Source organism: Bison bison, unplaced genomic scaffold, assembly GCF_000754665.1.
Source record: "Bison bison bison isolate TAMUID 2011002044 unplaced genomic scaffold, Bison_UMD1.0 scf7180017864375, whole genome shotgun sequence".
In the NCBI taxonomy this organism is placed as follows: Eukaryota; Metazoa; Chordata; class Mammalia; order Artiodactyla; family Bovidae; genus Bison; species Bison bison.
Genome location: NW_011494947.1, coordinates 5075170 through 5086070, shown reverse-complemented (window position 1 = coordinate 5086070; position 10901 = coordinate 5075170). Strand labels below are relative to the sequence as shown.

At 51.0% G+C, this 10901-nt stretch overlaps 1 protein-coding gene across 7 annotated transcripts in view; it reads right to left on the bottom strand.

The window, feature by feature from the left end:
• ST6GALNAC6 (ST6 (alpha-N-acetyl-neuraminyl-2,3-beta-galactosyl-1,3)-N-acetylgalactosaminide alpha-2,6-sialyltransferase 6) overlaps positions 1-10901 on the bottom strand; it is an 18355-nt gene that overhangs the window by 1639 nt on the left and 5815 nt on the right. The window contains exons 1-6 of one of the 7 annotated variants that reach the window (XM_010856883.1): positions 10022-10048; positions 9761-9795; positions 8454-8541; positions 6243-6422; positions 3381-3787; positions 754-861 (exon numbers count right to left, since the gene is read on the bottom strand). In XM_010856883.1, the coding sequence (XP_010855185.1) occupies positions 754-861; positions 3381-3787; positions 6243-6422; positions 8454-8468 (710 nt within the window). In that variant the 5' untranslated portion in view covers positions 8469-8541; positions 9761-9795; positions 10022-10048. The other 6 variants (XM_010856879.1, XM_010856880.1, XM_010856878.1 and 3 more) reach the window with 6 other exon arrangements.

The following is a 10901-nucleotide window of genomic DNA, read 5'->3' as shown; positions in this document are numbered from 1 at the left end:
TGGCGGGATCCTACCCTTCCCAGCCCCTGACCTGCTGTAGCGCCTCAGTGGGGCAAATCCCCGCCCCCTCCCTGGGCCTCAGTTTCCCATCTGTGAAATGGGTATAGTGTAGACTAGGTGTCTGACTCTCAAACTTTTTTTTTTTTTTAATCTATTTGGCCACATCAGGTCTTAGTTGTGGCAAAAGAGCTTATGTGGACTCTTCCTGGACCAGGGAGTGAACCCCATGTGCCCTGCATTGCAAGGCTGATTCTTTACTACTGAGCCACCAGGGAAGTCCTCAAATTTTTATTTTTTTTAATGCAGTGGAAACTTTTCATTTTCCCCAGAGGGTGGCAATGTGGGATAGTGGTAAGGACCATGGGCTCTGAAGCCTGACCTCTACCCCTTACTGTTCCTGGGAACTGAGGCCTTTCACAAAACATCCTCCTCTTATCCCTTACGGTCACTATAAGGAGTAAATGAAATAATAAAAAACCATGTTTGGTACACTGTCAGCACTTAGTAAAAAAACAGCTGTCACCTACTGGGCTTTTCATATAGTAATAATAAAAATAGTTATTAATATATAAACTCTGGACTCCGGCTGAGCTTGGGATGGAAGCCCCTGAGGTAGCTCTGAAGAGCCTAGATCTCTGCAGAGCAGTTTGAATACTGTAAAATAGAGGCCCTCAAAGGCATCCCAGCCAAGGTCTCCAGGACCCCTGCTCCATCCTGAGGCCAAGAGCTGGACATCGCCCTGGGAGTGCTCACCTGCAGTAGTCGGGGGGCACCATGCCATAGACGTGCACATGGTCACACAACTCCACCGCAATCACCATGGTGAACCAGCCTGTGCTCAACCACGAGTGGGACTTTTCCCTGGGGGCAGAGAGGTGTCATGATGAGGGGGCGGGGGGTGGGGCGGGCAGGGAGGAAGTGTCCACCCACCCAGAGTTTCCCAGAACTCCTCCTACTCTGCCCCTCCTGGGGCTCTCCTTCCGTGTCAGGCACCCGCTGCGGGAGCGCGGGCAAGTCTGAACGGAGGTGAGGGGTGGAGGGAGGGCTCCTTTGAGGGGAAGCACAGGAACACGACATGCTGGGAATTAACTCCTGGGGAGCCTGGTCACCCTCGGGCAGGCTGGGAGCGACCCTGACCACAAAGCATGGTAGGCGGAAACAGCTGCGCACACGCTAGGAGCAAACTCCAAAGGGGAGACTAATCAGCGGAAGTCCTGCCAGGAGTGACGAGTGACAAGTTCAGAGCAAGGCATGGGGCGAGCAACCAAGAACCTCGAGCTGTGCTGCCCACCAGACAGCCACCAGCCACACACGGGCACACGTGAGCACTTGACGTGTGGTTACGATGTGCTGTCGGTGTAAAATACACACTTTATTCCTTAGCATGAAAAAAAGAATGTAGAATATGTCACTGATAATTTTTCACACTGTTCACTTGTTGAACTGAAGATGTTTAGGGTATATTTGATTGAGGTGGGGGGTTCTTTGAAAAGTTTAAGAAAAAATAAACTTCTACAAGATTGACAGAGAGAAAAGACACAAATTAACCAATATCAAGAATAAAAAAGGAGGGTTCATCATAGGCCTTGTAGACATTAAAAGAATAATACAGAAACTGTAAAAAGCAACGTACATGAATTTGATAAATTAGATGAAATGGGCCAATTCCTTGAAACCGCAAACTGCCAAAACTCAGGATGAAATAGATAACCTAAATATCCTATAACTCTTAAAGAATTTAAAAATCTTCTGAAAAAGAACTCTCCAGGACAAGAGTTTCTACCAAACATTGGCAAATTCTACCAAACATTTAAAGAAGAAATAAAACCAATTCTGGAAGGAAAACGTTTCCCAATTCACTTTCTGAGACCAGCATTACTCTGATACCAAAATGAGGCAAAGACAGTACAAAATAAACTACAGACCAATATCTCTCATGAACACAGATACAAAAATCTCAACAAAATATTGCAAATCATATCCAGCAACATATAAAAAAAATGACATCCACAACCAAGCAGAGTTTATTCCAGAAATGCAAGACTGATTCAATATATAAAAATCAATCAATATAATCCATCATATTAATAGTCTTAAGAAAAACCATGTGATATCAATTGATGCATAAAAACTTTGATAAATCCAATACCCAGTCATGACTAAAAAAAATGCTTTTAGCAGGACTTCCCTGGTGGTCTAGTGGTTAAGACTCCATTCTCCCAAAACAGGGGGCACAGATTTCATCCCTTGTTGGGAAACCAAGATCTCGCATTCCGCATAGCATGGCTTAAAAAAAAAATCACCAAGAACCAAAACAAACAAAAAAGTCTCAGCAAACCAGTAAGAGAAGGAAACCTCCTCAACCTGATAACTTCTTCAACCCATAGCTTCAAAAACCTACAACCAACACCATATTCATTGATGAAAGACTGAGCACTTTTCCCCTAAGACAGACCAAGGCAAGGACGTCCACTCTCACCACTTCTAAAACAATTCGGTGTTATATTGAAAGCACTAGGCAGTGCAATAATGCACGAAAAAGAAATAAGAGGCATACAGATTGGAGACAAAAAATAAAACTGTCCTTATATTCATGTTGTTACATCATGATCATTTGCACATAAAACCCAAAGAATCTACAAAAGTCTCCTTGAACCAATAAGTAAGTTTAGGAAGATTATTGGATATAAGGTCAACACAAAAAAATCAATCATATTTCTATAAGCTAGCAATGAATAATGGGAAACCCATCAAAATTCTAATACTATGTACAATAGTTCTAAAAATTTTAAATATTTAGGTATAAATCAAACAAGATACGTATAGGACCTATATGTTGGATATATCAAGTTGAATAAAAGTGAATTTAATTTCGCCTGTTTCTTTTAACTTTTTAAACGTGGCTACTCTAAAATTTTAAATTACCTATATGGCTCGCATGATATTTTTATTGGACGGCACTGGCCCAGCTTTTCTAGAGAGACCAGTCAGAGCAGCACACACCGAGGGTGATGTATCCTTAGAAGAGACATGCTGGGAATGGTCAACACATTCCATTGAGGCATGCTACGGGAGGGCTGTCCTAGAAAGATGCTAGCAGTGACGACACAACCTTAGAGCAGAGCATGCCGGGAGCCCTTGTCCTCTGGGAGCACTGCAAGCCCTCCCAGGGAGACGAGGCCAGGCAGAGCATGTTGGAAATGACACAAGCTAAGAGCTGGACATGAAGCGAACTCCCCTAGGAAACCTGACCAAGAAAATGTGGCAAAAAGTGACCACACCCTCAGAGCAGTGCATGCTGGGAGCAACAGGCCCTCCAGGTGGAGCACGCTGAGAGGGAGCGCAGGGCTGGCCAGAGGGAGCGGGCAGGAGGTTGGTACCTGTCCTTGCCTGTCTCACTCCGGAAGAGGTCGTCAAACTGGCGCATGCGGCTGAGGGAGATGGCATAGGCCTCCATGTTGGGGAACACCAGGCCTGCCCGCTGGATAACGCGCACCAGGCTTCCCTGGGGCTTCTGCATCTTGTTTGGGGGGCCCCAGAAGATGAACACAGTTTCAGGGGTCCGGTTGACAAACTCCTGAGGCCTCCGCAGCACATGGAATACGCTGGAATGGGCCACCACGCGGAAGGTGGTCTTGTTGCCCACATCGGCCGAGTAGCCCGTAGTGGGTGCGTCGTTCATGCGGATTGTGCACTCGGCCCGTTCGATCTCAGGACCCAGCTTGGTGCCCAGCAGGTGGCTGGAGCTGGTGACAATCACACACTGGCCGCACCTGGAGGGCAGCGTCTGGAGGGTTAAGGAAAGCCAACACTGTTATGACCACTTGGTGCCAGACGCTGTGCTCCATCCCTCCAGGAGGCGGGAATTATGATGCCCATTTTAAAGACAGGGAAATTGAGCCGTATTCATTCAACATTCAACAGATATTTATAGCAAGCTTGCTAATGGCCAGTACAAGAGACAGAGCAATAAACAAGAGACCCCACTCCTGCCTTTAAGAAATTCACAGTTGGGGAGACAGATGGTGAACAAGTAAATGGTAAAATAATGCCAGGTGGTAAGTTATACGTGCTGGGAAGGAAATAAAATAGAGGCAGAGGATCGAGGCTGGCAAGAGTGAGGGCTATGCTAGAAAAGTCATCTGAGGGGGCCTCTCTCAGCTAACACCTGAAGGATGAAAAGAAACCATGCAGGACAGCCATGCTGGGATGTCCCCAAGGTCGCAGAGCAGAGGAGTGCAGGGCCAGGATGTGAACCTAGGTCTACATGGCCACAGAGCCCCAGCTTCACCCTCAGGCCAGCTCTTCAAAGAAGACATCCTCCCCAATGTGTCCGTGACATTTCCACATCACCCACAAACAGGCCATCAACTTGTCAGTAGGAAATGGTGTGGAAGCTGCTTTGAGCCTCTGTTTTCCCATTGGTGAAATAAACAGATTGGAACCACAAGCTATCTGAAGCCTATTTTCTGCCCATGGATTTTCTGTGCACCCTTCAAGGCTAAGTTCAGGTGCCTTCCTCCTCCAGGCAGCCTTCCTTGAGGCCTTACTCCAAGATCCAGCAACATGTCTCATGTTTAATGCCTCAACTGATGGCTTTGCCAGCTTTCCTGAGCTCTACCATCCTGGCCTCCCCTATCAGGCTGGAAACAGCTGCTGGCCAAGCTCTGTCTCATTCCCTTCCACATCACCCACCCTCAAGCAGTTCCACTTTCTCCCAGGGATTCTACCATTTCTCTTTCAAGGATCCTTAGGGTAGAGAAAGTCTCAGTTAGGTGTTAATCTGTCTCTCATGTCGTGTGTGAGTGCTCAGTCGCTCAGTCGTGTCTAACTCTTTGCTACCCTGTGGACTGCAGCCCACTAGGCTCCTCTGTTCACGGAATTCTCCAGGCAAGAATACTAGAGCAGGTTGCTATACCCTCCCCCAGGGGAATCTTCCCAACCCAAGGATTGAACCCAGGTCTCCTGCATTGCAGACAGATTGTTTTCCACTGAGCCAATGGGGAAGCCCTTAATCTGTCTCTTGTGCTTAGTCACTCAGTCGTGTCTGACTCTTTTCAACCCCATGAACTGTAGCCCACCAGGCTCCTCTGTCCATGGGATTCTCCAGGCAAAAATACTGGAGTGGATTGCCATGACCTCCCCAAGGGGATCTTTCCAACCCAGGGATCGAACCTGGGTCTCCTGCATTGCAGGCACATTCTTTACTGACTGAGCCACCAGGGAAGCCCAAGAATACTGGAGTGGGTAACCTATCCCTTCTACAGGGGATCTTCCTGATCCAAGAATGGAACTGGGGTCTCCTGCATTGAAGGTGGATTCTTACCAGCTGAGCTACCAGGGAAGCCTCTGTCTCTAAACACATGCTAATGGGCCTTTTTCCAGTGAGGATGAGCTCATGGTCCCAGGCTCTATATGCAAAGACCTCTAGAGATTTAGGAGGGTTAGTGAGGGAAGAGAGTGAGGTAGGCAGGGGCTGGGGGACCTCCTTCTGGAAGGTGGCATCCATGCTGGAGGCCAATAATTTTCTCCCTGACCCCAAGGAAAACACTGGGGCTCAGAGGACTACAAGGTGAGCTCCGGAAATACAACCTGAGTTTCATGGCTATCCAAAACAAACAGAAGTCCCTGGAAAGGCTCTGGGCCTCTCCACACAGCTGTATCTCAGCAGATGTTGGGGCAATACCTGGGCTCCTCCTCTCCCTTGCTGTGTGGTCTTGGGGAAGTAATTTTGCCTCTCTGAGCCTCAATTTCCCCATCTCATCGAGGGAGATAATGCTAAACTCACAGCACTGGTATGAGGATTACTGCTGATCACAGTGCCCAGCACGCAGCGGGCAACTGACCAATGCAGCCATTCTTATTATTGCTTTTGTGTTGTCAAGTACCCTAGAATCCTGCTCCCAAATCCTATGTAGACTCCCCTGCAGAGACCGAGATCTGAAAACCAGACAGACCTTTCTAAAGGGATTCTGATTCAGGAGATTATAGGCTATTAGCACTGAGGGTGGAACCTTGGAGAAAACTGAGGTCCAGAGGACAGGCTGCTTGTCCGAGGTCACATCGCAAACAAGGGGCTGAAGGCACCGGACTCCTGGGGTCCACCCTTTTCTTTAGGAGGGATGGAGGAAGTAGAGAGAAGAGGAGGAGGAGGAGAAGAAGGTAGGGGCAGTGATGGTGGGCAATGGGGAAGGGCAGTCTCCAGGCAGCTCCCAGGGAGTTCCCCAGAGCGGCTGCCCTACCTTGTTGCCAAGAATGGGGATGTATCCGTCAGTGATGCTCCACTTCCTGAGGTTGACAGGCCGGCGTGTCCGGCCCCGCAGGGAGCCATAATGAAAGACCTCATTGGCACTGCTGGAGCTGTAGAGGATGAGGATGGTGATGAGGGCAAAGAGGATCACGAACACTGCTGACCGCTGCTCCTGGAGAGGGGAGAGGCCAGTGAGGTCCCAGCCATCCGGCACAGTCCTCACCACCTACCACGCCTGCTAATTCCTGTTCTTTATTCCACCAGTTCAGGTACCACCTCCCCCAGGGAGGCCTCCTCCAACTCCCTGAGCACTGCCTATCACAGGCACCACCTCCCCCAGGAAGGCTTCCTCCAGCTCCCTGAGCACCGGCTATCACAGGACCAATCCCACTGCATTCAGATCCCCCTCAATGGAACCATAAGTTCTGAAGGCTGGGACTGAGTCAGCCTTGATCCCCACCATATCTCAGTTCCCAGGGTGGAGCCCAGACCACAGAAGGGTGGCTGGATCAGATTGGATGTGGGGGTCGCAAGGATCCCTCCAGCTGCAGTGGGAAGGATGCTTGGAGACAGGTGGGACTTTCAAACGAGAGGGTCCAGGTCTTCCCCAAACAGTCTCCACAAATGTTCATCATTCATTTAAACCTGAAGGGAAAGGTTGTGGTCAGGAATCAGGATGCATGGGTAGTCGGTACACCAACTTATGGCAGAAGAAAGGAAAGTGATCTCTGAAACGTCCACTGGGACTTATTGGCCCAGGGTCTGCAAGGCTAGGTGAGGCCCCAGAGTCCTGACTCTTTGTGCTAAGCCCCCTAGGCGGTCATTGAAGTATCGCTTCTCAGTACCAGGTTTTTCTCTTTTTTGCCTGCTCTGTGAAAATGGATCTGGGCCCCTTACAAACTTTTTCTTGCTAGCAACCTTTGTTAGTAGAGGGCGCTAGAGATAGATTTCAGGAGGAAGGAAGTTTGCTGCCAGGTTCTGGGGGCTTTAAGCCTGGTTCTGGGCACTTGCTCCTACAGGGCACATGGCTTCTCCCAGGGGTCAGCAGCTTCCTCCAGCATCCACCCTCCGGCAGTTTTGAAGCAGAGTGCCCCTGACTCCTACTGTGACCACAGCTTCTCCAGAAGCATGTGACACACTCAACCACCAGCAACACCCACAAAAATTAAGCTTCAGCTTCCTGGAACAGTTCTGCATGATGCTTGACGTGCCTCCTGGGAGTTACCTCCTGTGACCAGCGTTCCCTGTAGCCTAGCAGGTGGATTTATGACAACTTCCATGGCACAGCATCACCGTGAGCTCTCTGCCATCCACTGGGCCATAGCTCTTGCCCTCTCCAGGCCAGTAAGGCCTGAGTCTCAGCTCTGACTGTGGGGGCAGCTCCTTTTTTTTTTTTTTCCTTTTCCTTTGGCCACATCACAAGGCTTGCAGGCTCTTAGCTCCCTGATCAGGGATCAAACCCTGTCCCCAACAGTAAAAGTATCAATTCCTAACCACTGGACCATTAGAGAATTCCCGGTGACTGCTCCTTACACCCGCTATTCCTGTATTTTGTAGAGTTCGAATCCTTTGTTACTCCAATGCCCAATTATAGTTAACAATTCTTTACATTAAATTTGCTCTGTTCAAATTAGTGTGGTTTCTCTTTCCGGATTGGACCCAGACACACCCATATCACCCCAATCCCAACCCCCAGGCTCTGCCAAAGCCGCAGCTCAGTGGATCCTAGGAAAGGGGTGTACAGGGCCAGGCACACAATAGGTGCTCAGGAAACCATAAACGAATGGATGATGTGGAACCCGGGCACCCTTGGAGTGATGCTCACAACATTATGTCATTTTTGACTCTGACCGCTGTCCCCTCTCCCAGACTCCCATTCACCTTCTCTCCCCAACCCCACCCACTGCACAGAACTCCACAGTCACCTTCTCAGCTAATCCTTGACCACAGATGGACCAGTCAGGCCTAGGAGGACAGAAGTGGACCTGGGCCCAGACAGAGGCAGGAACTTGCCCAGACCACACAGGTCAGTGGCTACAGCAAGGCTTGTACCAGGGTCTCCCACGCATCAGGAGCTTTTCAGCAGGGAAGAGAGACTGGGTGTGAGGCAGGTCCGAAGGCGACCATTTCACGAAGGGAAATAAGAAGCTGAGATGGGGACAAGAAATAAAGAGATGGGGATAAGAAACAAAAGGTAACTTACTTTGTTGCTCTTCATCTCTCTCCGGCGTCTGCTGAGGGGCAGGGGCCAGTGTCCTGCAGGTGGCCCAGGTAGGGGTGTGTGGTCACACCTGCAAGCCACAGAAAGGATTATGGTCCAGCTGGTCCTAAGCGACACCCTCCCCACTCCCGCCAGCTCTATCCACCCATGACCCCAAGGCTCAGGGCTGTACCCATTTTCCAGATGGAGACACTGAGGCCGACAAAGGGCAGGAATTGGTCAGAAGTCATACAGCCAGGTGGTGGCAGAGCCCTGCCTCTCTCCCTGCCGTTCTCTCTCCCACTCTGTGCCAAAGGCAGTTTGCAGGCCAAAGGATGGCTTCCCGGCTGGGGTGGGGGGTTGCTGCTCCTCACCTAGCAGGAGCCCTATTCGTACCTCTACTCTAAACCTTGCCTTATGGTCCTGAAGCCTGGGAAGAAAGCAACATTCCTTGTAGGTCCCCAAACTCCTCAACACTCACACCCTTCCAGGTCTTGCATAAACTGGCCCCTCCAACTGGAACACTCTGCACAACCCTGATCATGCCCACTCATCCTCCCACCTGGGGTGGGCCAGGAATGTCCCCTGCATGCCACCTTCCAGCTGAGAGTTCTGATGGCACAGCTGGCCCAGGGCCTCACTCCCATTCTCTGCTGTGCCTCCAGGGCCCTGGAGATGTGCAGGAGGTCCACTGAGTGATTCCATTCTTAACTTGTTTTCCCTTGGTTTTGACTTTGTTCATTATTACATAAGATCTTGGGGGTTAAGGGTTCAGACTCATCTATCCAATGGGCATAACCACAGCTCCACCCTGGTGAGGGGGGAGAGGGTCTCAGGGAACCATACACACTCTGCTCCTCACTCTCCAACAGACGCCCCCCATCCCGCCCCCATCGTCGCAGGACGCAGCTTCTCTGCAGTTTTCAATTTCCCCACCTTTCAAAAGGGAGTCAGTACTTGTGTCCAGCCACCTCCAGCAGATTAGGCCAGAAGACACGGAAAGTGAGTGCGCAAAGAAAGGGGCCCTGGGGCTCCCCCAGCTCGGTCGAAGCTTCCCTCCAGGGGCCTCCCAGCTCCCGCCACTATCTCCGCCCCCTGACCTAGCAGCTGTTTACTCCTACACCGCTATCAGGCATAGCCAGGCCAAAGGAGGTGTCCCCACTCAGCTCCTGACTGGTTGGGTCCTAACTCCGCCCACCACCCAACCCCGCCTTCTCTCCGCAGGCGCCCCCTCCTCCCAAGCCGTGTTTCAGGTTTCGCCGCAGCCGGCCTTCAAAGCCACCCCAGTCGGGACTCATGGGGACTCTCACCAGGTCCAGTCCCGCCGGATGCACAGATCAGGAGACTGAGGTTCAACGGAAGGGAAGAGCGGCTTGTTGTTAGACTCACAGCCCACTAATGCAAAAGTTATCCAGGATCCCTGGGTAGCCCCCATCCACCCTGAGGCCTCTAGCATTCCAGCTGCTTCTCTGAGCTGAGCCTCCCCTCTCACTACGCTTTCCTTCGGATGCCCCAAGCTCCAGACACCCTAGAACACTCCTGTTCCCAGACCCGCCCCCCGACTTTCCCACCTTTGCCTGAGCAGTGCCCTCAGCCAGGACCACTGTCCCCTTGGTCAGCCCCCGTCACAGTCCTGCTCTGAGAAGGCCATGGTCAGTACAGCATCTCAGGTTCAACTGCAAATCCGGGTTCCTCCACTTACTGGCTGAGGGGCCTCGGGCAAGCCATGTGACCTCTATGAGCCTCAGTTTCCTCATCTGTGAAATGGAATGATAAAAGTAGGTAACTCACAAGATTGTTAGAAGGATTCAAGCAGATGTGGCACGGGAAGCACAGGGATTTGAAAGTGCTTGGTCGGGGCCAGCAGCTGTTAGTTTTGTGGTTATTCATTGTTCAAGGCCTGCCTCTTCAGGAGCTGGCCAAACAATTCTCCCCTAGGCTGCCTCTGATGCCTGGCCCAGCAACTTCCCTCTAATATCAATAAATGCTGAGTCCTTGCTAAGCACCACCCACTCACTGAATCTTCCTGGCAATTGTACACAGTAGGGGCTCTCATCCCCATTTCACAGATGAGGAGACTGAGGTTCACAGAGGCAAAGTGCCTTGCAGAGCTGTTCAGAATTTGCTGGGAAGTCTTATTTCCAGGCTTGTTTCCAGGCAGCAACCTGGGGCTGAGCCTGACCGGATTTCTCTCAAGGATCCCCCAGGGCTGGTACTGACTAGAGGCCACCGGCTGCGTTCCCAGCACCTGATTCAGCAGGGATAGCAGGCCTGCTGGGGAGCCACTTCCTCAGGCCAGGGAGGTGGCAGCCCACAGCCCTAAGCCAGGAGAGTGTACTCAGCCCTGAGGAGGCCCAGTCAGAAGGCTGAAACCGTGGGCTAAGGCTGGGGGCCACACCCTGCCCTCTGTTTGGGAGTTTCGCTTTGCCCAGCTCGAGGATTCCTCCTACA